Source organism: Contarinia nasturtii, unplaced genomic scaffold (assembly GCF_009176525.2).
Source record: "Contarinia nasturtii isolate CC-2019 unplaced genomic scaffold, AAFC_CNas_1.1 Cnas_scaffold_1037, whole genome shotgun sequence".
NCBI lineage: Eukaryota > Metazoa > Arthropoda > Insecta > Diptera > Cecidomyiidae > Contarinia > Contarinia nasturtii.
This window is the reverse complement of record NW_022198383.1, coordinates 3,930,952-3,955,624: the sequence shown is the minus strand read 5'-3', so window position 1 is coordinate 3,955,624 and position 24,673 is coordinate 3,930,952. Positions and strand designations below refer to the sequence as shown.

Genomic DNA, 24,673 nt, shown 5'->3' with positions numbered 1-24,673 from the left:
TTATGTATGTACATCGCAAGGAATCCGAAAATTATTTCGCCTATGGAATGCATAAGGTTTATGTTTTATTTGAAGCAATATTTAAGCTATCTATTACGTTATTTTACCAATTGGTAATGAAAGAATGACTAAAGTTGAACAAATAGCTCTGTATTTTGAGCTGACCCATTCAATAGCAAGCAAATAAATTCCGCTAAATACACAGGTGTTTGCGGATGCCTCAAAAAATTCGAGCTGAATAAATAAATGTGAAAAATACATAAAGAAAAATGTCATGATTGAAGGGCTTAAATGAATATTTTTGTATATTTTTTTGACTTACAGCAATATACATTTCATAGTTAAATGAAAATGACTTGATAAAGCCAAGCAAACTACAAAGAAACATGCTTATCAAAACTATTCGAAGTCTACCGAATCTGAAATATAAGAAAATATAATTTCAATATATTCTTGAAACGATGTAAAATGAGTTCATAATGATTCATTAAGATACTTGTCTTTGAGGATGCCGGTTATTGGTAGAAAAATAAGCCTTCCTATATTGTTTATGGACCCGATCAAAGGAAGTTTGTAGATATCATCGCAATGAATGTTGAACTAAAACCAAGTCTTTTTAAAATTTTGTGCACAATATTAAGAGAAAAAAACAATCGCCAACCTCGGTTTGAATACTTATTTCGTCCGTTGCGTAAATAAATTCTGTGCACTCGATTTGTTTTGATGTATTGAAGCTATTGACATCACATGTATTGGCCGACGACTGAATCGATTCATATCGAACACAGTTTTCGTATCCATTTTGAGTTTGTGGAATCGCATACTCAAGCCATGTCTGATTATAACTTATCTCACGATTGTTGTCACCAAAATCGCATTCCGGCACTTTGCATCTGAAAATTGATTAGAATTATAGCTGTTGACACGATCTTCTTCACAAAAGAATCCGTTAAAATTTAACATTCGCACCTATGTTTTAGTGGCTGTATTGCGAACATAAAATTAACGATATGTGATGAGGAAATGATGCTGGGAATACAAATTAATGAAATTGCAAAAATTTGAAAAAGACCGAATTCACCAATCTCCGAAAAAGCTGCATCCAATTTGTTATCAGAATCCACATTTAGTCCCATTTTTATTTATTAATATTATAACTAAACAAGAAAACTACAATCTCTCTTAATTTTGAATTTGATATGTTTTTCCGCATACAGAAGGAATTCGACTGCCACTAATCAATAAAAATGAACTTTTATACTCAGGTCCTATTGTAATAGACTTGTCTAAGTTGTCACAAACTGGTTCGGGAATATCAGTTTTTTGTGTCTGCTTTCGATAGGTACGTACCTGCGTCAAACGATGAAACATCAATTTATTTATAAAAAATGCTATATAAAACCAGTGAATACATTGGGCCAAGATATTTGTTCGTGCTATTTTTTAGGACATAAAAATATCTTATATTTTGTGCTAAATAGCATCCTATCGACAAATGGGACAAGAATTTAGGAGATTATAGAGCTATTTGACAACAAATAAGTGATATTTTTATGTGCTACAAAATAGCCCGAACTAATATCTTAGCCCAATGTACTGACTGTATAAAAGGCGTTAAAACTTAAAAATTTCCATGATGGTGTTACGCAAATAGTTAATAATTCGGATGCAAATAAAAAGTCATTTTTTGTTTATTATCATACAATACCAATCACATTTTTCCACAGCAGATATTTCATATTTTGACCACATATTTTTCAAAGAAAAAAAATCAAAGTTTGTCGCATAAACATGATTTGCATAGAAATCATCCGAAGACTCGAGTCTAGGCTAATCAAATTTCATTAAGTTTACCAAATACCAATGTCGAAATATTTTTTACATGATTTTAATTTCTAACTTGTATATACACAAGATTTAGGATATGTTTCTTTAAACACTGATTACTTCTAGAGTTTGCTTAGCACTATGAATACTATAATTTTGTACTTTGTACATAAATTCAAAGATCTTTTGCTTCTTTGATGGTGTCTGGTAATTTTTTTCCATATGTTTCTGGGTTCAATAGCACCAGCACCGCGCCCACAATGGCACTAGTTCCAAATAATAAGAATGGTACGATTGGATGTTTTGCCATCTGAAAGAAAGAAGAAATGAATACATGAAATCCAAGCTGCATGTAAATGTAATATAAAACACACCAAGTGTCCATTAAATGTTGCAAGTACCGCACCGATACGTCCGATCATTGAGCAGCTATTCATAATCGTTCCACGTATGTTTGTTGGATATAGTTCAGCGGTAAAAACGTAAACAACTTTAAAAGCGAAAGTGATTGATGATTTGCCCAGCATGAACAATATCAGTACAATTAACGATTTATCCTTTGGTATCCATGGTGCAATTAAAATTGATACACCAGACAATGTCAATGAATAGAATAAGAGATTCTTTCGTCCAAATTTGTTAGTGGACATGGCTCCCAAAATTGCACCCGGAATTTCTACCGCGATAACAATAATGAAACTTAAGTAGCGGTTAGCACCGGGAATGTGTGTTGAAATCAGACTCAATCCGTAAAAACAAAAGCAACAAGTGGCCCATAGATAGCCACAGTTTAATAAACGCAATCCGAGTTTTCGCGATGCAACTACCAATTTCATTTGTTGAAATATCGATAGATTCTCTCCGTTTTTCTCTTCATTAGAAAGGTGACTATTTTGCTTCGCACCCGATGGATATTGCAACCGCAGTACTTCAATTGACTTTTCACTCAATGTTTTGCCATTTACTCTGGCAATTCGTTGTAGAGTTTTGATTGCACGATCAATTCGGCCGGTAATAAGCAGCCATCGAACACTTTCCGGTACCAACCAAAAGTAAAAGACAACAAGTAGTCCAGGAGCGTAAAGTACACGAAGCAAATAACGGAAATTATGAATATACATGGCCAGAAAACCCAACAGCATTTCACCTAAAAAAGAAGATTTTTTTATGTATTTCACATTGAAAAATCGAAATATTTCTATTATTATTACCTAACGAAAATGTGGTACCTAAAAACATAGAAAAGAACAACATATACTTTACTCAATAGTTAAATAATATTCTACAGTGGTAAAATACCGATTAATGCAATGCCAAGTGCGCGATAACGCGAACTGACCCACTCAATAGCAAGCACGAAAAATCCACAGTATATACAAGTGTTTGCTGTTCCCTCAAGGAATTCCAGCTGAAAAATAAATTGATTCGACGAAGAATTAGAAAAATATTTAAAATGACAACGGAAAAATAATGACAATAAAATATTTTCTCACCTACCACAATATACATTGCATAATCAATGGAAAATGACTTGATCAAGCCAAACACACTGCAACATAACATGCTAATTAATACCACACGCAACCTCCCGAATCTAAAAGGCAAGGATCGATTTGTAAATGATACTCATGAGTCATGATTGTGTCAACTAACTGGTTTGAAATTACTTGTCTGAGAGTATACCGGTTATTGGCAAAAATATAAACCGGCCAATCGTGTTAGCAGACCCGATCAAGGCCAACTTATAGCTATCCTCGCAATGGATGTTGAACTAAAACAGGAATTTGGTTTTAAATATTTTTTTATATTGCAATTTTAATGAGAAGAATATATCCATTTTACCTCTGTCTGAACATTTATCTCGTCGGTTGCATAAATAAATTCCGTACATCCGATTCGTGTTGATGTATTGAAACCATTGGCATCACATTGATTCGACATTGATAAATTAATTGGTGCATATCTAACGCAGTTTTCATAACCTTTGTCCGTTGATGGAATGGCGTAGTGAAGCCACGGTTGATCATAGCTTATCTCACGATTATTATCACCCAAATCACATTCTGGTACTTTACACCTATTGGATTATTGGATCCAATAATCCATTACACCTAAAAAAGAAAATAACTATTAGTCCTTGTGTGCATTGCAAATACGTTGTTTTTTTGGTGCTTTAAAGATATTTTATATCTAAATTAAGTTATCAACGGCATTGTTTTCGTTGATTAAATGACAATACTTTCACATAAATATACATGCTTAAGTTTATCGAACAAATACTTTCATTTTATACGCGATCACATTACAATCAGTTTGATTACGAATTTTATCGCATTCGATTAAAACTTTCCGTTCACTTAATGAGCTTTAATTAAGCAAAAAATTACAATTAAAGTGCACTGACCTATGCTCGAGCGAAGTAGAGGCGAACATATAATTCAAAACAAATGATGCGGCAATAGTGTTTGGAATGCAAATTAGAAAGAATGTTACTATTTGAAATACACCAAAATCGCCGATTTCGGAAAATATTCTATCGATGGTAAAATCAGCACCATCCTCCAAACCCATTTTCACGCGACTTTTAATACGAACGTACTGACAGTTTCACAAAACACAATATTTAACTTTGCGTCGCACGTATTTCTCTTCGTAGCGCGTGTCCAACGTGCTTCCTTGCCAACGAATCAAATCTGAATGAATCGCAGTGCTTACACAAACTGATGCCCATTTACTATATCTTTTGAAAATATCGAGAGGAGAGTATGTTTTTATTCAGACATTACTCAGCCATAAGCGCTGAATAACATACTCTCTTCTCGATATATTCAATAGAATTCTCTATCGCTCTTTTATTTGGAGATCTTTTACGTTACAAACGTTACACATTTCGAATGTTCTATAAATAAACAAATATTCAAGTTCACACAGTACAGAGCAAACCGATTCGCATGATACGCATCGGTTAGTTCAGGGCTTGAATTTTTTTCACTCCATTTATATCCCGTCTCGTAGACGACATTAAAAAAATCGGTTAAAATTTAAATGAGCTGGATTCTTGTGAATAACTTTAATTTGCGTAACTTTGGCGATTTTTTGAATTGATTATTACAGTTACAATGAATAAGGATTTGATTTAATGACCTTGAACTGATTTATGCAGAAAAAAAAAATCCATTCAAAGAAGGTAGACAAAATTTAATTTAAAACCTAATGAGCTTACTGAAGTCAAATTTTTCCAGAATAAATGATTAACTATCATGGTATTTCTCCATTCACAAATACTTTTAACAATTTACCCACCTATAATATATGTTGTTGGCCGTGAATTCACAACAAACGACGCTGCAATTATATTAGAAATGCAAATGAGCAGAAATGCTGCTATTTGGAAACGACTAAAATCACCAACTTCAGCAAAAATCACGTCTAATCTTTCATTTTTATTATCATTTCCATCGTTGACCATTTCTATGTCGATTGAATTTCAAAAAAAAAAAAATGAAAAAAAAAACTTTGCTTTCTTTTCTGGAAAACCCGCTTTATTCACTTTCTGTTTAACGATTATTAAAAAAATAAATCTGTATATACACTGTACTCATGCCTAACTGCAAATGCTTGAAATTGTGATAACATCAGACCTTATGGTTTTTTTTATTTTGGAAATGGGATTAATTGTGTCAGATAACAATTACAAACCAAATAACTTTTATCAAATCGTAAATTGTCAAAATTATATGAATCAGATAAAACATTCGAATAACATATGATTGTTGTTTACAATTCAATTATGATTATAATCGTAAAAACATAAGCAGTCATTATTTGATGAATGAAAGCCTTTATGATTACTATAATTGAGTTTTCGCTTTTACAAAAGTCTAGACTTAAGACAAAATAAAATGTTGCCATCTCAATCTCAATGCGTTTTTTTGCCTGTGAATTTGAAATATTTTACGAAGAAATTTTAAACAGGCCATACAAATATTGATTAAAATCTCCTTGAATTTAGCACATATTCAAGCGCGATGAAAATAAATATTAAGTTAAATGCATTGAAAAATAATTGTATTTCTGTTACCTAAAGTTGTCACAAAAAATTCTTAAGAACAAACAAAATTGCATAAAATTAGAGATCTTTGGCTTCTTCTATCGTGTCGGGCAGTTTTTTTGAAAATGTTTCTGGGCACAGTAACACTAAAAATGCAGCACATCCAGCAGAGACTCCAAACAGAATGAATGGTACGATTGGAGCATTGACAATCAGAAGTGTTGTTAGAGGTGCGGCCACGGCTCCCACCTTTCCGACCATAGAACACGAGTTCATGATAATTGTGCGCAGATTCGTTGGCCAGAGCTCAGCTATTTAAATGGAAACACCGTGGTAGAGTTATAATGTCAAAAACCATATTGATAGCCTATCAATGATAATGATATGAAGCATCGACTTACCTGTAAAGATGTACACCACATTTAATGCAAATGTTATAGACGATTTTCCAATCATGAACAGTGTCAAAACCATGACTGATTGCTCCTTCGGAATAATTGGTGATATTAGTACAGATAATCCAGATAAAGCAAATGAACAAAATAGTAGCTTTTTCCGTCCAAATTTGTTTAGGAAAATGGCTGGCAATAATGCGCCAGGGATTTCAACCGCCTGCACAATAATATAGCCTACGTACCTGTTAAATACATCAATAAATTACTATTTCAAAGCGCCATAAAGTACGTGTACTTACCGATTCGTTCCAGGAATGTGTGTTGAAATCAAACTCAAGCCGAAGTAACAGAAAAAACATATAATCCACAGAAAGCCACAATTCAAAAAACGTAATCCCAGTTTACGACTGCTTAAAATCAGTTTAATTTGTTGAAACATTGATAAATTGTTTTCATTTGAGTCTGCATTTAATTTCTTTCTGATATTGCTTTTGGTTATATATTCCAACCGTAGTGCTTCGAGTGAATTTTCGTTCAACGTCCTTTGATTTACTTTGGCGATTCTATTAAGAATTTGTAGGGCACGATCAACGCGACCACTTATTAAGAGCCATCTAATACTTTCCGGAACCAGCCAAAAGTATAGAATCACAAATAATCCGGGAGTATAAAGAGCACGAAGCAAATAACGGAAATTATGAATGTACATTGCCAGTAGGCCCAACAATATTTCACCTAAAATGAACCGGATTTAAGTATTTCACATGGAAAAATCAAAAGGTTTTTTTTATTTCACCTAACGAAAACGATACGTTTAACATCGAAGAGCCAAGAGCACGTTGTCTTAGACTGAGCGTTTCAATGACAAGTATATAAAGTCCATTGAAAATACAGGCGCCCGCTGATGCTTCAAGAAATTCCAGCTAAAAATCAAATATCATTAGAAATCAAATCTCAAGACTTTTGGAATGCATGTCACTTACCACAATGTACATTGGATAGTTCACCGAAAATGACTTGATCAAACCAAATGTACTGCAACAAAATACGCTAAACACGGCTACTCGTAGTCGTCCAAATCTAAAGTATTTTTTAAAAAAGTTTTTTTTTTAGATTGCAATGATCAATCTGAAATACATGAAATTACTTGTCTGATAGAAATCCGGTGATGGGTAAAAACACAAGCCTGCCAACACTGTTTACAGATCCGATCAATGCGAGTTTATAACTATCATCGCAATGGATATTAAACTAAAACCAAAATTTGTTTAAAATTAAAAGTATTTGCGGAATAACATCTGCTAGAAAACCTCTGTTTGGACATTTATTTCGTCTGTTGTATAAACAAATTCCGTGCATCCAATCTGTTTTGTTGTGTTGAAATTATTGGCATCACATAAATTTTCTGTTGACAAAATTGGTGCATAACGAAAACACTTTTCATAGCCATTGCTTGTTTGTGGAATGGCGTATTTAAGCCACGGTTGATCATAGCTTATCTCACGATTGTTTGCATTCAAATCACACCCATGCACCTTACACCTACCGAAAGATAAAATTTTATTTATATTTACATAGTCAAGGCACGATCTTAAATCGTGTGTGTCTCGTAAGTAAGACTTTCATTAACACGTTCAACAATCGCAACATGTAGGGATAATATTTAACTGAAAATACACTGACCTATACTCAAGCGAGTTTGATGCGAATATGTAATTGACCATATGCGATGCGGACACCATGTACGGAATGCATATAAGAAGAAGAGTAAGTATTTGAAACAAACCAATGTCTCCAAGTTCCAGAAAAACTCTCTCCAAATGGTCATCGGCTCCGATATCGATTCCCATTTTAAATTGATTTAATGAAATTTGATCACAAAAACTCGAAAAACATACACGGAAAAAAGAAGCAAACTATTTCTTATCGTTAAAATACTCCAACGTTTATTCTACTTTAATCTAATCTATTTTTACAATCGTTTTTGATGGAAATTTCCGCATAGTTTTTATCCTATAAATATAATCACACAAATTTGCACCAAATTAGTTCTAAGCTCGTAACATGCTAATCATCAAATGAGAACATTTTCACTGAATTTTGAAATTTTATACCGTTTGCACAGTGGCACAGCCAACGTCAAAAACCTACACAATAACATCGATGTCAAAGTTAAAATTACATTATTGTACGGTGTATCGTAAGAATCCATACAATGTCTGCGTCGTAGCAGCTGGCTTGTGTATATACACTATATACTAATGACTCTAGTATAGGTTTCTGTGTAACTTTATCATTTATCCTTTGGAGTGTGTGTATGGCTATTTCTATTTTCTCATTGTATAGCATTTGGTTTGTGGCACGCGGTGCGCACATACCATTACGTTAGGCGTTTATGAAGTTTCATTCAAACATGTACTGCTTGAGCTCGTGCAAATAACAAAAGTATGTTTTTTTTAGATTTTTTTGAATGAAATTTATATATTTTTTAAATTCTTTCCTTTTGCCTTGTTAGCTTAAGAGATATAAGTTGATAGCTTGAGTAATTTTTGCACATCATTTAACTCATTTTTGAACAGATGACAGATTAGTTTTCAATTGATAATTCAAAAAGCAATAGCGAAAACATGCACCTGCAGCGAGTATCACTTACAGTCGGCTTTCAACGCGACTCGATTTAAGAAGCTCCATCTCTTTCACGCCAGGTTCTCATATATTTTTTTCTTGCAAATAAAATTGCAAAATTGTATAAATTGAATAAGTTTTGCAATAATAATAACGAAAATAATTAATAGAATTTATAATAAATAAAAAAAATTGAAAAAAACACACAAATATTTTATATTATATGAAAGAATTGGAACCTGGCGTGACTTCTTAAATCGAGTCGCGTTCAAATACATTGTCAATATACAACGCAAGTGATTATCGACCTGCAGAGCAGAGAGTACTAGATGTTGCAAATAAGTATGATTCAGTATTTGCAAACTAGTATTCTATGAAATACTATTGTCATTTAAAAAATAAAAAATATATTTCATTCTTTCAATAGAGTTCAAACTATTCAGTTGTTTTATTATCCAACACTAGAGACATCGACTCGAATTTGAATCGCACGATCAAAGTTTATAGAACTAGATCACGATGATGAAGACAATTTTATTTAGTCAATTAATGTCCAAAACAAAGTGATTTATTCAGAAGAAAAATGCTCTGACCTATATTACCTATAATTTCAACGTAGATAAAAAAGAAAGGTGATTGACTCATAGCTGGTTATGTTTTGTTTTGATATGATAATTTCAAACGTCAGTTTTTTGTTCTTATTCGAGGGCATCGATACTTATCTTTATTAAAACATAAATTATATTCGAAGAGTGAAAAATTCCCTGTGATATAAATTGCAATTAGAGATCTTTCGCCTCTTCGACGGTGTCTGGTAATTTTTTGGCGTATGTTTCTGGAAAAAATTGAATCAAAATTGCAGCCAGGATAGCAGCGCCGCCCATTAAAATGAATGGTGCATATGGGGCTCTATCAATCTAGAATAAAATTGCATACATTTTGAACGTATTTCAATGCAAAATTAAAAAACATTCTCAAAAATGTCTGCAACTCACCAAAAGTGCAGTTAATGGTGCCAGCACAGCCCCAATTTTTCCAATGGTCGAACATGCATTCATGATGCTTCCTCTCAAAGAAGTGGGCCAAAGTTCAGAGACAAATGCGTAATAGACATAATTTGAAACTGTTATTGTCGACTTGCCAATCACCGACAACATCAGCGCGATGATTGATTGATTTTTTGGTATCCATGGAGCAGTTATAATTGATATCCCAGACAATGTTAGTGAATAGAATAAAAGTTTCTTTCGTCCAAATCTACTGATGAAAACTCCTGATAACATTGCTCCAAAAATTTCTACACCTTGGACAATTATGTAACCTATTGAAAAACATAAAATTAAAATTAGAACAAACAAGTGTACGGAAAAAACTCAATAAATAACCACCTATGTAGCGATTCACGCCAGGGATGTAAATCGAAATCATGCTCATACCGAAATAACCAAAGTAACATGTAAAACATAGGTAGCAACAATTCAACAAACGCAACGCGAGCTTTGGTGAGCAAAGAACTATTTTGATTTGTTCAAACATCGACGGATCGTTTTCATTTTTCACTGTGTTCTTGGTCCTTTTTGCGTTGTGGTTTTTAGCATTCACTGTGGAATATTGCAAACACAATGCATCGATTTTCTGATCACTCAATGTTTTTCCATTTCTTTTGGCAATTCGCTGTAGAGTTTTGATTGCACGATCAATTCGGCCAGTAACCAAAAGCCATCTAATACTTTCCGGCACCAGCCAAAAGTAGAAGACCACAAGTAGTCCAGGTGCATAAATTACACGAATTAAATAACGGAAATTATGAATATACATCGCGAAAACGCCCAAAAGCATTTCACCGAGAGCACACGAAGTGGCAATGAGCGTTGTACCCGTTGCCCTATATTTTGAATTAATAGATTCCATTACGAGTACGTAACTACCATTAAATATGCAGGCGCCTGCTATTGATTCGAAAAATTCGAGCTGAACATTTATTAAGATGATGATAGTGATGAGAATTATTGTACATAGAGAATCAATTCCTACAATAAATTCTTACCACAATATAAGTTCCATAATCAAACGAAAATGACTTTAGTAGGCCAAATATACTGGAGCATAATACGCTTATCACCACAACTCGTAGCCTTCCAAATCTAAAATGAAACTTTATCATATCACATTTTCGTCAATAAATGAATTTAAAATTACTTGTCTGTGAGGATGCCAGTTAATGGCATGCTTATTACGCGACCAATTCCATTCGCCGATCCAATCAATGCAAGTTTGTAGCTATCGTCACAATGGATATTCAACTAAAATAAAATATGTTTCGGTTTCGTTTGAATATGTGAGAAGAATATATCCATTTTACCTCGGTTTGAACATTCATCTCGTCTGTTGCATAAATAAATTCCGTACATCCAATTATCCTTGATGTATTGAAACTATTGGCATCACATTTATTTGATGTTACAGAATTGATGGGAGCATATCGAACGCACTTTTCAAAGCCACTTTTCGTTGATGGAATCGCATATTTAAGCCACGCTTGATCAAAACTTATCTTACGATTATTATCTCCCACATCACATTCGGTAATTTTGCATCTATCACAAATCGAGAATTCATATTTTGCTTGTAGATTTATATGTTTTCATTCAAATACCTGTGCTCTATCGAATTCGTAGTGAAAATGTAATTGACTATATATAATCCGTACATTACGCTGACAATGCAAATGAGAAATAATTGAAATAATCCAACATCACCAATTTCCGAAAAAATTTCATCCATGCTATAATCTGTATCAACAGCCATTTTCGGAAAAGGACCGAATTCACCAATCTCTGAAAAAACTACATCCAAATTGTTATCAGAGTCCACATTTAGTCCCATTTTTATTTAATAATATTATAACTAAACAAGAAAACTATAATCTCCCTTCGACTGTGAAAGTAAAAATGAACTTTTATACTCAGTTCCAATTGTAATAGACCTGTCCAAGTAGTCATAAGCTGGTTCGTAAAAGCCAGTTTTTTGTGTCTGCTTTAGATAGATACATGCATCCAAAGATGAACAGCAATTTATTAAAAAAAAACTAACAACATTAGATAACTAAACGTGTCAAAACTTAGAGATATCCATGATGGTTTTTGTTGGAGTGTCTCGTAAATCAACAGTTACTTTTTGCGATTCAGTTTCGCCGAATATTCCCAATATGTGTTTCAAATTTTTCAATTCTGAGAATCGTTCTCGCTATTCCGTGAATAAATATTTCGCCGAAATTATATGCAAAATATAAATCGTTTCAAAAAAAATGCAAATAATAATTAATGTTCACTAACTTCGTCGGCTCTGATGATTTGCATAGAATTCATCCGAAGACTCGAGTCTAGGCTAGTCAAATTTCCTTAGGTTCACCAAACACCAATGTCGAAATATTTTTTACATGGTTTTAATTTAATCCAATTAAATCAAAAACAATAATTATCTCATACAAGAATAATTTAAATAAGCTGAAATACAATGAAATATTTACTTTTTGAATACTATCGTACGGACTCGAGTATTTTTCAATTTCACGGGCACAATGTAAAACAACCAATTCACAAATAAAAGGGTGTTTGCTTCATTTTGACTTTATATATCTTTTGCAGGCGCGGGAATCTGTAGTGATAATGGTTAAAAATATGAATGCATTGCCATTATTTTGTGGTTTAAGCCACTTTATTGCATGATAAAATCAATTGCAGTGAGTCAAAAGTACAGTAGACGCTTATTTTTCTTGTGCCTTTTGTAAAACTTACAATGTTATAAATAAACAATGAAGATTTGTAAATCGCTTGATATTTTTAAGTTCCCAACTATACACAAAATATTGCAAACAAAAATTAAAATAGATATATCTATTTTTCAATTGTTAAGTTTTTTTGCAAATTTGCAATTTTATATTGACATACCCGAGGCTCATTCTTGAACGCCTGACTTGATGATCAACAGCTGAAAACCACTGTATTTAAGTCTCAATCTTAATAACGAAGACATTTGATAATGAAATAGCGAGCGGTGACTATATTACTAAAGCTATACGATTTGAAAACACATTTCTAGGAGTAGTCTACGGTTTATTACAGTAATTTTATGATAAAACGAATTATAGCAATATGACCCATTGTTTATTCATAGTACCATATGGACACAATCAATGTTTAAATGAATACAATGAAATGACAATGAGTGAGTTTTATCATCTACAGATGTAGCTAAAGTGATAGCAGTACGATCTTCCAAGTAAAAACTCTTGAAAATAAAGAATATTATTGATTGCATTTGAAGAGTTAAAACGAAAATAAATCTTTGGGAATACTACTACTTTACAGCTAAGTAAGTATTTAATTCATTTAATTGAATAAAAACGCGACTTTAACAATATTTGAAATGGAATTCATTTTAAACTAAAGAAACAAATGAATAAAAATTAGAGATTCTTGACTTCTTCGACTGTGTCTGGTAATTTTTTGGCGTATGTTTCAGGGTACAAAAGAACTAAAACACCCGCAACAATGGCCGTGCCGCCAAACAGTAAAAATGGTACGAATGGACTTTTTGTAATCTAAAATACAATCAGAACAATTGTGTTCAAATTATCGCTTTTTGCTTGAAATTTGAAAAGTTTCGCCGTACTCACCAAGAAGCTATTAAATGTTGCAAATACCGATCCTATTTTGCCAACCATCGAGCAACTATTCATTATGGTTCCACGTATATTGGTTGGCCAAAGCTCGGCTGAAATAGAAAAAAAGTGTGTGCCTAATATCGACGTTCTATGTATGATTAGAATTGCATTTAAAGTCACCTGTAAATATGTATAACACTTTGAACGCGAATGCATTCGCAGATTTGCCAATCATAAACAGTAACAACGTAATAATTGATTTTTCAAATGGAATAAATGGAGCCACCAAAACTACAAAACCAGACAATACCATTGATCCAAATAACAATTTCTTGCGTCCGCATTTTGTGAGCAAAATAACTGATAAAATTGCACCCGGAATTTCAACGGCTTGTACAATGATAAATCCAACGTATCGATTGGTGCCTGGTATATGCGTCGAAATAAGGCTCATTCCATAGTAGTAAAAACAGCACGTAAACCATAGATAACAACAATTTAACAACCGTAGTCCAAGTTTTCGAGATGCAAGTACCAATTTCGTTTGTTGAAATATTGACATACTATTAACTGTTTTGTCATCATTGGTGGCATTCATTTTGATTTCCGGTGAATATTGCAAGCGGAGCTGTTCGATTGACTTTTCACTCAATGTTCGTCTATTCACTTTGGCAACTCGCTGGAGAATTTTTATAGCCTGATCGACACGACCAGTCACCAAAAGCCATCGGATGCTTTCCGGCACCAGCCAAAAATATAGAATCACAAGTAATCCAGGCGCATAAAGAACACGAAGCAAATGACGAAAATCATGAATGTACATCGCAAGGACTCCTAAAAGTATTTCGCCTATGGAAAATTCATAAGGTTTATATTTTTTGAAGCAATTTTTAAGCCCGATTTCGCCTGTTCCATTTCTTACCAAGTGGATATGTGACTCCAATTAATGCGATGCCCAATACACGAAATTTTGAACTTAATAGTTCAATAGCAAGCACGAAGAAACAACTAAATATAGAGGAGTTTGCTGATCCTTCAAAAAATTCAAGCTAAAAAATGTAAAGGAGAAAATTATCTTGATCATTCGATGTAATTTATGAGTACCAACAAAGTTTCAATTACCACAATATACATTGCATAGTTGACAGAAAATGACTTTATCAAACCAAACGTACTGCAACATAGCATACTTATTAGAACAACACGAAGCCTTCCGAATCTGAAATTCAAAGATCATGTTAAAAAATAAATCCTCTGTTAATTGATGGGCTTTGGATTACTTGTCTGAGAGTATGCCAGATATTAGCAAAAACACTAGACGGCCAATACTACTTGCCGTTCCAATTAGGGCCAGTTTATAGCTATCATCGCAATGAATCTCAAACTAATAGAATTAAAATGAATATTATCGATTGAACGTTTTAAGTTTTGAAAACTTAAACATCTTGAAGTGCAAAGGCATGACAATACCAATTTCATTGGTGGCGCAAAAAATTTCACATTGAGTTTCGACTAGAAACAAGGCGAACTTCTGAATTACATTTATTCAACTCCATATTGAAGTGTTTAATTTACCTCAGTTTGAACATTCTTTTCGTCGCTTGTATAAATGAATTCAGTGCATGCAATTTTGATCGAAGTATTGAAGTTGTTGGCGTTACATTGATCTGTCGCCGATGAAATAATCGGTGCATAACGGGCACAGTTTTCGTAACCCTTTTTCGTTTGCGGTATTGCATATTTAAGCCACGGCTGATCAAAGCTTATCTCACGATTATTTTCACCCACATCACATTCGTGCACTTTGCATCTGTTGAAAAATAACAATCATAACTTAAAATTAAACCGTCAAAATTTCCCGTTTGTGAATTCACCGTTATTTGTTCAAGTAAAAAAAATAAACTCACCTATAATCTAAACTATTCGCTGTAAAGACGTAATTCACAATATAAGCTGCTGAAATTATATTTGGAATGCAAATTAAGACAAAAGTAATGATTTGAAATGCACCAAAGTTGCCAATTTCGGCGAAAATCACGTCCAAATTTTCGTTTACATCAACAGTCATTTTTAACCGTAAAATAAAATATGTTATTCAACAATATACATCAACCCCTGTAGTTCTAAATTTCAATTCTTTTAAAGCTTCCGTAAATAAATCCGTACTGTATTCACTATCGCTTGAAAATATTTTGAGTTCATATCAATTCTTTCTTCGTTTATAAACTTCGTTTCTACTCAAATGATGAAAATTATCAATTTTTGATTAAATCATAAAAGTTTATAATACAATAGAGAATGACATTTTGTGAACTCTTACTCCAAAGTTAAGACAATTTTTCTTTGAAGAAATTTAATAAGAAATAAATAAATCTTCAATCTGCTTTTGATTAATAAGATGTTTGACTTGCGGTTAAACAATGCAAACCGTATAATTCTGAAAAAATGATAAAATCTCCAAAGAAAATAAAAAGGGTGCAGCAAAGACCTTGGTTATTTTATGACTGCACAAAATTTAGCAGAACGTCGTGTTTTATGCTTTTATGACTTAATTTCGTGCAATCGCTGAGTCTGTTTATAAATAGAATAAAAATAATGACGATACCTAACATCTGCGGTATGTAAAAGTTCATTTTACTGAATAGGAATTTAATTTCGTGCACAGCATTTTTGCCAGATTAAAGATATGAATGCATTCTAACGAAACATGTACGTGATTTATAATTTTATTATTATATTTTTCGTATTTACACGTTTCAGTTCGTTACAATTTGATAAGAAAGTGTTTGTTTTTGTTTCTGCTTTATAATTCGATGTTGATAATTCGAAATGAAATTGGACCATGAATTCTCTGATGTTTGCTTACTTCAATTGAAATTTCCTGAATTTGTGGGAACATATTTACCTGTATTTACCGCTATTTTTCACAAGTTCAATCGATTTCATTGGTTGTTGCCGCGTTTGAAAGGTACATCCTGGACCAATTTAGTTTAAACTTCATCTTGTAAAAAAAAGAGGAAGTGGAGTTATGAAAATACAATTTTTTATTATAATAATACAAAAAATATTTACGATCCGATCACGTGAAACGTGATCTATTGAATAGAGTTTGATTAAAGAGTCACGAAGCCACGATGGCATGTCACACGGTTAAAATTGTGTATTTTGCCCAAAAGCAATAAATATGTGAGATCATTGAATGAAATCATTAGTATATTTTGGCACATGTCCACATACATCAAAGTTCATTTTGTTGATTTCAATAACGTCAGCTAAGTGAAAAAAGAACCTGAACAACACGAAACAATGGAGAAGTTATTTGTGATTGGTCTAATCATTGGCATAGCAAACGCCGATTTTTTTAAAAGATCCTTTGATTCATATTACTCATATACCGAAACTGAAAAAAGTCTTGCAGCCGCTCTTGGCGGTTTGACTTTAGGAAACGATGCATTGACCAAGGCCACCCAAGATGCACTGCAACAGTTATCGATGAAGATATATTCAACTTTCCAGCTGGACCAGCCGCGGTCGTCAATGGTATCAGTACGATTAACAAAAAAGCTAATTCCATCAGCGGCTTAGATTCAAGCGATCAATCATTTGAATGCGATTTAGACGATCAAATTGATTTTAGTTACGGAATTAAAGTTTGTAACGTTCTGACAACAGCACAAAAGTGAGTGCAGGATCAAGTTAATACAGCGGTCATGGAACTTATTGCAGTATTAGGAATTAAGATACCAAAGGATTATATCTCACCAGAAACGTTCGTGCTACCAGCCGATCCGCAAGGAATTGTTAACGCTTGTCTCATACTTAGACAAGAAGATCAACTCTTTGGCCTCGTTGACTATATTAATCAGCAATCACTTACTCGGGTTAATCATATCTGAATGTACTAATTAATTCTTCAAATTATTATTTTTTCGTCAGTTTTATTAAAAAATAGTATTCCTTCAAACAATTATTTTGAATAGATATTTTGCAAAAAAAAACTCTAAAAAGTCCAGAAGGACTTCCTTGGCCAAAGGGCCACGGTACATGTATAAAATGTAAAATGGTGTTGATCAAATTTCACTAATCAAAAGTCAAACGCGGAAAGCATTTGATTAATAGCAATTTTCAGCATGAGAGCAAATTAAAAAAAATGAATTTACGTCATAGCATATTATACCGGTGTGTGTAATCACATCACTTAAGTGAAATTAACTACGATATAAATAAATGATTCGATTTTTTGAAAATATCTTAGTCTATCAAAGTCAATTGACTTGACAATTTGAAAAAAGTTTTAAAAAAGATGATTCCCCTACCGGGAATCGAACCCGGGCCTTCTCGGTGAAAGCGAGATATCCTAGCCACTAGACCATAGAGGAGATATTTGTAAATATGATCGAAAGCATTCTCGTCAACGCGTCTGTTTTAAAAAAATGTGTACATCTGAATGCAATGTTATGGATCAAGGTAATATAAAGCTAACTGGGATATAAAATAATGTTAACTTAAATGATTCAATGAATTTGAAATTCACTTTCTAAGGAATTTCTCGTTGCAATAATGTGAATTACTTTTATAAATAAAGTAATAATAAAAAAAATCTCAATTCGTCCCGGACGAAACGTTCGTACGTTGATTCTTGCTCAAGAATATATTAATTAGTTATTGAATAATAATATAAATTTAATTTTTTTTGCTTCTCTAAAGTCTATGAGATTTCCGAGTGAAAGTGTGTAACATTCAAAATATGATATATATACATACGATCAAAGCAATATCCAAAAAAATCCAAAACCAAACTCAAGTTCTAGTAAATTGTGAAATCTATTTAAAGCACTGACTTGAAAAGTAACTTATTCCAATTCACGTAACTATGCGATTTATGTACATATAACAATTTACAGGTGGTTCGGTTTATTCAGGTGAGTGCTTCGAATTTTTTTTCAAGAAATTTGGCAAGAAAAACAACATTTACGCCCTTTATAACTGTCAGTGTTTTGGTGATCATTTGGCGAATTTCACAAAGCAAGAATGAGTATGCGATTTTTATTTGAATTTTATTCGATTTTTTATTTGTGTTCAAAATAAGGCATCTGTTTAAGTTTCCAATTTTTATTTAAAAAAAAAAAACATTTCTCATTGATGATTTTGCAGAAAAGATTATTTTCAATGCAAATGAAAGTGAATTGTATAGCTCCCAAATGCCAGGTCAGCGATATGCATATGAATGTGAATTCTCCGTGTTATTGATAGTGACCAATAGTCTCTGCTTTAATTTCAACCTGTTGAAATAAAATGAAAATCAAAATCGATTAGTATTTTTAATTCAATTCGAAATGAATGCACCAAAAATAATAATGAAAGTGGGAATTAAAATCAGACTGCCAAATCATCGAGTTAAGTGTCAATGGGCGAATCAGAAACAGAATCCACTGAAAAATACAACGAAAATATGTTTCCAATACCCATGTGAGACACTCAATCAGTCTCGTCATCTAGTATCATCAATTTATCCATTCCCAACTTTAACACTGCATTTTTTCACACTAAAAAAACTAACCTTGTTCAAATTCACTTTGATGTATATTCACAGTTGACTTTCCAAATTACTTCCATATCCGATTATTTCACTGATGTGTAAGTCAATGAGAAATCACCCAGGTAGTGACCAATCACCTCTACTCTGATTTCAACCTGTTGAAATGAAACGAAAATCAAAATCGATTAGTCTTCATTCAAGCCAAAATGATGTACGACACATCAAAAAAAGGAAAATGGGAATAAAAATCAGACTGCCAAATCATCGAGTTAAGTCAATGGGTGAATCAGAAACAGAATCCACTGAAATATACAATGAAAATATGTTTCTAATGCCCATGTGAGACACTCAATCAGTCTCGTCATCTAGTATCATCATTTTATCCATTCCCACAATTAACACTGCATTTTTCACAGTAAAGAGGAAACTAACCTTGTGCACAAATGACTTCTACATCTGATGATTGCAATTCGATCCACAATAGATGATTTAGTACGAACGATCTGTAATAAACCTAAGAAGAAGAAAAAACTTCCAATCCGCTAGGAAAACACAAGACATTTTTGTTCAAATTTGATTAATAATAGTTTCTCGTTTTTTTATTTTTGTAGTTGTTATTTTATTCAAAAAAAATCCATTTCTTGATGTACAAGTAAAACGTACAAATACGAAAATCGATACACAATTGATTTGTGAACCTATTTCAATGGAATAAAACGTGAACTGTGGGTAGCACCAATACCGGGTCTACCGTGCTTGACTGGTTTGTATGTCAATGAGAATTCACCGAGGTAGTGGCCAATCATTTCTGGTTTGATTTCAACCTGTTGAAATAAAACGAAAATCAAATTCGATTAGTCTTCATTCAAGTTAAAATGCTGGACGATGCATCAAAAACAACGATCAATGGGAATAAAAATCAGACTGCCAAATCATCGTGTTAAGTGTCAATGAGTGAATCAGAAACAGAATCCACTGAAAAATACAATGAACATTTGTTTCCGATGCCCATGTGAGACACTCAATCAGTCTCGTCATCTAGTATCATCATTTTATCAATTCCCATAGACAACATCATCCGTTCAGTGTGTCACGGCTGAAAAAACTAACCTGGTTGAAAGTCTTTCCGTTGTAGACACCGATGATTGATCCAACCATTTCTGGTACGACGATCATGTTACGGAGGTGAGTCTTGACGACAGCTGGTTTTTCAAGTGGTGGAGCTTCTTTCTTGGCCTTGCGCAATTTCTTGATCAAAGCCAATGGCTTGCGTTTCAATCCACGTGAGAAACGTCTGCGAGCACGGCTGTGCATCAATTCAACCAATTGATCACTGAAAATGGAAGAAAATGCACGAAAATATTAGTTTAACCGATTCAAAACAGAATTTTAGTACGAAAAAGTTACATACTTTGGCATGTCGAGCAATTGGTCCAAGTCAACACCACGGTAGGTGAACTTACGGAAAGCACGCTTCTTCTTTTGAATATCTTCGACCTAAACACCGAAAGTAAATACATAATTCCAATGAAATATTTATGTTTCTTGTTAAATTCATTCAAAACATTTTGTTTCCGTCGCAAATTATCACCAAACTTCAATAAATCACATTTTCCACAAAATTCATAACCTATAAGTGTAACCAATCACGTAAATAACATCGAACCATTTCTAAAACACTATGTCTTTTAACTTAATTTTTTTCATTTTTCTGGATTTTTGCCATCAATAAGAAAATTATTTAAAAAATGTGCACATTTCAATGCATTCAAATCAAATGGAATTATTTAAATGGGTCGATGGATGATGATGATAATTTGCGATTATTTTTTTCAAAAAAATTCAATACCTCAGCCATATTTACGATGTGCACTTTGCAACAATCATATACCGAAAGAATGACACAACGTTGACTTGTTTTCGACGTGAAACGCGGTCTTAATGGAAGCGGTTCACCGGTTCAATTCCAAATGTCATTTAAAGGCTCGTTCTCATTATTGATTGAAGTTTGTCGGTTTTCTAGTTGAATTTATCATATACATGGCAATTTTATGAAATATTTTCATATTTTCATTGAAAAATTCTTTTTTTTTTTCATAAATAAAATAAATTAAAAAAAAAAAACTTTATTGTTTGAGCTATCAATACGAATGTCTTTTTCACCGAATACGAATGTTTTTTTCTTTGAAATATATTGTTTTACGGTTAGAATGATATTAGTTCAACATCTGTACACCATACACAGCGCTCAATCTCCAATAAAAGCGGCGAAATAGTGACAGATTATTTCACCAAAGCATTGTAACAAACAAAAGGTCTCATTTCTGATTGAAGAAAATTTAAAAAGAAATTGATATTATTTCTGCGTGTACGAGAGCAAAATTATCGAACAATTTTTAGTTTCTGGTTTTGGAAAGCATGGTTAACTTAGTGAAAGGAGTATTGGTTACATGGTGAGTGAAAAAAGTCTGTTCCTTGTGTGAAATGTTCTAACTCGTATTTTTTTTTCTCATATTATAAAATTGATGACAGCGATCCGGCGATGAAACAATTTTTGCTGCATTTGGATGAAAAACAAGCGTTTGGAAAAAAGTTTATTTTGCTCAATTTGGACGATACACATTTGTTTATATCGGTGGAGATCGTAGAAGTGTTGCAAAACAAGTTCGACGATTTAATGGATCGCATTAGTTTCCCTGTACACGAAAGAGGCGATTAGCTAACACACAATACCCATTCACAAATCTTGTTTCCATTATTAATATCAACAAAAATTGCTTTCATAAAATAGTATATAAGAAAACTAACGAAAATCTATCAAAATAAAAAAATGGCAGCCCGTGAATCGAATCGTGTGAAGGAAGCGGACAAGAAGCGTGTCTTAGATGAAGCGTCACGGATTCGTCGTGTTCGTAAGGCGCTCAACGCTTTGGAACAAGATAACTTTCATGAAGATCCACACGCAGATTTGGTCATGTCGAAAAAAATTCCGAAATTCGATGAGACCCTTGAACAAACAAACGGACGCGTTGGCCGAAAAGCTAAACGTAAAAATGGTGATTTTGTCCGAGCGAAATATCGTAAGAATTTACTACAATTGCTGGAAGACGATCGTATTAGCTATGATGAAGTCAACGAACCGTGTTACAGCAGTGCACAAGCGCCCGAATCAATATTACCCGAACGGCATTTTTGTGCGGTATGTGGATTTCCATCAAATTATACATGCACCGTTTGCGGCACACGTTATTGTTGTATTCGATGTTTGGGCATTCATCAAGATACTCGTTGCTTAAAATGGACTGCTTAAGTTTATGTCTTACACACACAAATATTATTATTATTATTATTAAAATACAACATTTTTGACACAATAAAAAAAAATATTCAAACGATAAAACGAAATATCTCATCTTATTCGCTATCGAAACGAAATTGATGCGATGACAACTTCAGTTTATTTTACTTGCCGCATTGAAAATACGTATCAATACAATTTGTGACGTCATAGCATTAACAGTTACATTTTTGTGCAGCATCGTATCGTCTCTTCTTAAAAAGCAAAAGTCATTGTGCAAGAAAAAACGAATCATTCCGGCTAAAAGATGGATTCAGATCAACCCTTTTTGGTTGCGCTTGGAGTGGTTTCCAGTTTATTATTAGTAAAAATTGTAGTTGGAAAGGTTTGTTGAGCCATTTTTTCCATATTTTTCATTTTTGTAGAGTAAAAAAACTAATAAGCTAAAAACGCCATTGATGCATGTAGGTAACCGATGCAATTAATTGGATGCTGGGAAAATCCAAACTAAAACCAACTAAATCACACCCCAACGTTTCGATTGTCAATTTGGAGAAAAAGCCAAAGTCCATCGAAAGACCAAAAGTTGTTGCCGTCGTCGATCGTTTGCCCGATGAAGAAAATACTGATGGTGTCGTAGAGCCGACGGAACAAATAAAACCATTCGATTACGTCAAACCGAAAAAGCAAAAATCAGCTACTTCGACGCCAACAGCGCCAGTTACTCGTAAAGGCGATCTTCTTAAGAGAGCCAAAAGAATGTCCAGCGATAGTTTTCTACGTATTCCATATGATCCAATATTCCAAAAAGCCAATCCAATATCGGAAACACCAAGAAAATCAGAATCCAATTCAACATTGTTCGATAAAAAATCACCGCGACTAATGTTTGGAAAACCATTTTCACCGTATAACTTCAATAAAACGTTGTCAGTGGCTGAAATAATTGAAGGATGGCCATTTAAGAGCCCAATGAAACGGTCAATCAATGGAAATCGAAGCCAACCAGCAGGCAGCGGCAACAGTTCAGCGAAGAAAGCAATCACAAAACTAAGCGTTCTGACGGCACATGAAGCGAAAAACGGAAATGAATGGAATAAAGAAAATGCAAGCGATAACATTCAAGGTAGCGCCGAATCTGGTGGAAGATATCCGAAGAGCTTGTACATCAGTCCATTTGGAATCCACGCTCGTCGACCGCTCAACCAATATAATTAATAACTTAACCAAAAAATCACGATTTTCATATTTTATGTTGTCTTATGTTAATGAAATCATTGTACAAAAAAAGTCATTAAAAAATTAAACTAAAAGTTAAAAATAAATATAACCGTAAATAGAGAAAAAAAATCGTCTTTTTATTTATAAAAGCTAAAAGAATGGCTAGTTTTCTGAGCATTCTATCTGATTCTATAGGCCAAAAAGCCAATCTAATATCCGAAACATCAAGAAAATCATTTTTTTTTCAATCAACATGCAAAATAACATCATCCATAGTGACAACAAAGAGCCCAAGCAAAAATCTCGCCCAAAAAGCGATAAAGAGTCATCACAAAAGTGGGGGCCAAGAAACATATGAAAAGCAAATTGGAAATCGTCGTTCATTCGTCAAATGCTATGTCGGTTGCTTCGAACGAAACATCAATTGAGGGAGGAACTGCAACGAGCCAAATTGCGATTGGTAGTACTTCTGCGCTAACTGTTCTCAAAGCAATGCAAAGACTAAAAAGTAAAAACAACAGTTTGATTTACTTTATGCACCACTCGATTTAATTAGAATTGTCGTGATAGTGGAATTTAAATTATATTTGAATTTATTGTATTAATTTTGCATCGGCTCTTGCCAAAACAAAAATAAAATTGCAAGATATCATTGTCGTGTTAATCGTTAAATAAGTCTGAAAGTCATTTTAAAAGTAATAATTTTATCAAATAGGGACAACCAAATAAAAAAGAGTTTAAAAAGATACAAAATAAAATCAATCGAATTGAATATTCATATGTTTTGTATTTCATTTGAAAGTTCATTTTCTCTCCTTAGCGCCCCCTTCTGTCATCATTGTTGACTAATTCGAATTTCAAAAGTGACACTTGAAAAAAAAAATGCATGTCTATAGCAAACAGTCGTACACAATTATCAACAACACATTGATTTCTTCGTCATTTTCAATTTTTCAAGAAAAAATTCTATTTGTTCTTGTCAATCACATTCAAAAAGTCCAAGTGCAAAATGAGTGAAAGTAGAGACAATAGCATGATTGAAGAGATGGAG

General features: G+C 33.2%; 7 protein-coding genes and 1 non-coding gene across 9 annotated transcripts; 3 read left to right on the top strand and 5 right to left on the bottom strand.

The window, feature by feature from the left end:
• Nucleotides 1-1,786: 1,786 nt before the first annotated feature.
• On the bottom strand, nucleotides 1,787-4,528 carry LOC116344235 (organic cation transporter-like protein). Of its 2 annotated transcripts, none has more exons than XM_031772688.1 (8): nucleotides 4,232-4,528; nucleotides 3,670-3,904; nucleotides 3,495-3,598; nucleotides 3,325-3,421; nucleotides 3,127-3,235; nucleotides 3,039-3,056; nucleotides 2,202-2,974; nucleotides 1,787-2,137 (listed from the first exon to the last, which is right to left on the bottom strand). In XM_031772688.1, the coding sequence occupies exons 1-8, from the start codon at nucleotides 4,396-4,398 to the stop codon at nucleotides 2,003-2,005; spliced, it is 1,638 nt and encodes a 545-aa protein (XP_031628548.1). In that variant the 5' UTR covers nucleotides 4,399-4,528; the 3' UTR covers nucleotides 1,787-2,002. The 2 variants fall into 2 exon arrangements, with proteins under 2 accessions (XP_031628548.1, XP_031628549.1); XM_031772689.1 differs by having other exon boundaries at nucleotides 3,670-3,938; nucleotides 4,232-4,320.
• A 923-nt stretch (nucleotides 4,529-5,451) lies between these two features.
• On the bottom strand, nucleotides 5,452-12,506 carry LOC116343679. The gene is made up of 17 exons (XM_031771884.1): nucleotides 12,428-12,506; nucleotides 12,234-12,298; nucleotides 11,555-11,744; nucleotides 11,261-11,495; nucleotides 11,098-11,201; nucleotides 10,946-11,042; nucleotides 10,287-10,869; nucleotides 9,894-10,219; nucleotides 9,696-9,815; nucleotides 7,957-8,189; nucleotides 7,584-7,815; nucleotides 7,421-7,524; nucleotides 7,257-7,353; nucleotides 7,070-7,196; nucleotides 6,573-7,008; nucleotides 6,280-6,515; nucleotides 5,452-6,189 (listed from the first exon to the last, which is right to left on the bottom strand). The coding sequence occupies exons 3-17, from the start codon at nucleotides 11,704-11,706 to the stop codon at nucleotides 5,957-5,959; spliced, it is 3,315 nt and encodes a 1,104-aa protein (XP_031627744.1). The 5' UTR covers nucleotides 11,707-11,744; nucleotides 12,234-12,298; nucleotides 12,428-12,506; the 3' UTR covers nucleotides 5,452-5,956.
• Nucleotides 12,507-13,310: 804 nt separating this feature from the next.
• On the bottom strand, nucleotides 13,311-15,872 carry LOC116344300 (organic cation transporter protein-like). Its single transcript, XM_031772778.1, has 8 exons — nucleotides 15,472-15,872; nucleotides 15,140-15,374; nucleotides 14,845-14,948; nucleotides 14,687-14,783; nucleotides 14,487-14,613; nucleotides 13,745-14,413; nucleotides 13,577-13,674; nucleotides 13,311-13,501 (listed from the first exon to the last, which is right to left on the bottom strand). Exons 1-8 carry the CDS (start codon nucleotides 15,630-15,632, stop codon nucleotides 13,367-13,369), a joined length of 1,626 nt encoding a protein of 541 aa, XP_031628638.1. The 5' UTR covers nucleotides 15,633-15,872; the 3' UTR covers nucleotides 13,311-13,366.
• Nucleotides 15,873-17,871: 1,999 nt separating this feature from the next.
• Trnae-uuc lies at nucleotides 17,872-17,943 on the bottom strand. The gene has a single exon. It is a non-coding gene; the product is annotated as a tRNA-Glu (tRNA).
• Nucleotides 17,944-19,680: 1,737 nt separating this feature from the next.
• Nucleotides 19,681-21,076, bottom strand: LOC116343862 (40S ribosomal protein S15). The gene is made up of 4 exons (XM_031772141.1): nucleotides 20,953-21,076; nucleotides 20,515-20,600; nucleotides 20,214-20,436; nucleotides 19,681-19,927 (listed from the first exon to the last, which is right to left on the bottom strand). The coding sequence occupies exons 1-4, from the start codon at nucleotides 20,959-20,961 to the stop codon at nucleotides 19,802-19,804; spliced, it is 444 nt and encodes a 147-aa protein (XP_031628001.1). The 5' UTR covers nucleotides 20,962-21,076; the 3' UTR covers nucleotides 19,681-19,801.
• A 303-nt stretch (nucleotides 21,077-21,379) lies between these two features.
• LOC116343863 (general transcription factor IIH subunit 5) lies at nucleotides 21,380-21,846 on the top strand. The gene is made up of 2 exons (XM_031772143.1): nucleotides 21,380-21,556; nucleotides 21,636-21,846. The coding sequence occupies exons 1-2, from the start codon at nucleotides 21,522-21,524 to the stop codon at nucleotides 21,820-21,822; spliced, it is 222 nt and encodes a 73-aa protein (XP_031628003.1). The 5' UTR covers nucleotides 21,380-21,521; the 3' UTR covers nucleotides 21,823-21,846.
• Nucleotides 21,847-21,913: 67 nt separating this feature from the next.
• Nucleotides 21,914-22,497, top strand: LOC116343861 (zinc finger HIT domain-containing protein 1). The gene has a single exon (XM_031772140.1). The coding sequence runs from the start codon at nucleotides 21,934-21,936 to the stop codon at nucleotides 22,411-22,413; it is 480 nt and encodes a 159-aa protein (XP_031628000.1). The 5' UTR covers nucleotides 21,914-21,933; the 3' UTR covers nucleotides 22,414-22,497.
• Nucleotides 22,498-22,596: 99 nt separating this feature from the next.
• On the top strand, nucleotides 22,597-23,738 carry LOC116343860. Its single transcript, XM_031772139.1, has 2 exons — nucleotides 22,597-22,786; nucleotides 22,870-23,738. The coding sequence occupies exons 1-2, from the start codon at nucleotides 22,709-22,711 to the stop codon at nucleotides 23,617-23,619; spliced, it is 828 nt and encodes a 275-aa protein (XP_031627999.1). The 5' UTR covers nucleotides 22,597-22,708; the 3' UTR covers nucleotides 23,620-23,738.
• The last annotated feature ends 935 nt before the right edge of the window (nucleotides 23,739-24,673 follow it).

Coding starts and splice junctions, on each gene's coding strand:
- LOC116344235 (XM_031772688.1), bottom strand. CDS start 4,398: ATGGGTTTGGAGGATGGTGCTGATTTTACCATCGATAGAATATTTTCC. Junction 3,422..3,494: donor ACCGGTATACTCTCAGACAA/GTAATTTCAAAC, acceptor CTTGCCTTTTAG/ATTCGGGAGGTTGCGTGTGG. Junction 2,138..2,201: donor CAACATTTAATGGACACTTG/GTGTGTTTTATA, acceptor TCTTTCTTTCAG/ATGGCAAAACATCCAATCGT.
- LOC116343679 (XM_031771884.1), bottom strand. CDS start 11,706: ATGGCTGTTGATACAGATTATAGCATGGATGAAATTTTTTCGGAAATT. Junction 11,043..11,097: donor ACTGGCATCCTCACAGACAA/GTAATTTTAAAT, acceptor GTTTCATTTTAG/ATTTGGAAGGCTACGAGTTG. Junction 10,220..10,286: donor TGGCGTGAATCGCTACATAG/GTGGTTATTTAT, acceptor GTTTTTCAATAG/GTTACATAATTGTCCAAGGT.
- LOC116344300 (XM_031772778.1), bottom strand. CDS start 15,632: ATGACTGTTGATGTAAACGAAAATTTGGACGTGATTTTCGCCGAAATT. Junction 15,375..15,471: donor GCGAATAGTTTAGATTATAG/GTGAGTTTATTT, acceptor ATTTTTCAACAG/ATGCAAAGTGCACGAATGTG. Junction 13,675..13,744: donor AGTGTTATACATATTTACAG/GTGACTTTAAAT, acceptor TTTCTATTTCAG/CCGAGCTTTGGCCAACCAAT.
- LOC116343862 (XM_031772141.1), bottom strand. Junction 20,437..20,514: donor CAATTGCTCGACATGCCAAA/GTATGTAACTTT, acceptor TTCCATTTTCAG/TGATCAATTGGTTGAATTGA. Junction 19,928..20,213: donor ACGGAAAGACTTTCAACCAG/GTTAGTTTTTTC, acceptor TTATTTCAACAG/GTTGAAATCAAACCAGAAAT.
- LOC116343863 (XM_031772143.1), top strand. CDS start 21,522: ATGGTTAACTTAGTGAAAGGAGTATTGGTTACATG. Junction 21,557..21,635: donor AAAGGAGTATTGGTTACATG/GTGAGTGAAAAA, acceptor AATTGATGACAG/CGATCCGGCGATGAAACAAT.
- LOC116343861 (XM_031772140.1), top strand. CDS start 21,934: ATGGCAGCCCGTGAATCGAATCGTGTGAAGGAAGCGGACAAGAAGCGT.
- LOC116343860 (XM_031772139.1), top strand. CDS start 22,709: ATGGATTCAGATCAACCCTTTTTGGTTGCGCTTGGAGTGGTTTCCAGT. Junction 22,787..22,869: donor TAAAAATTGTAGTTGGAAAG/GTTTGTTGAGCC, acceptor TGATGCATGTAG/GTAACCGATGCAATTAATTG.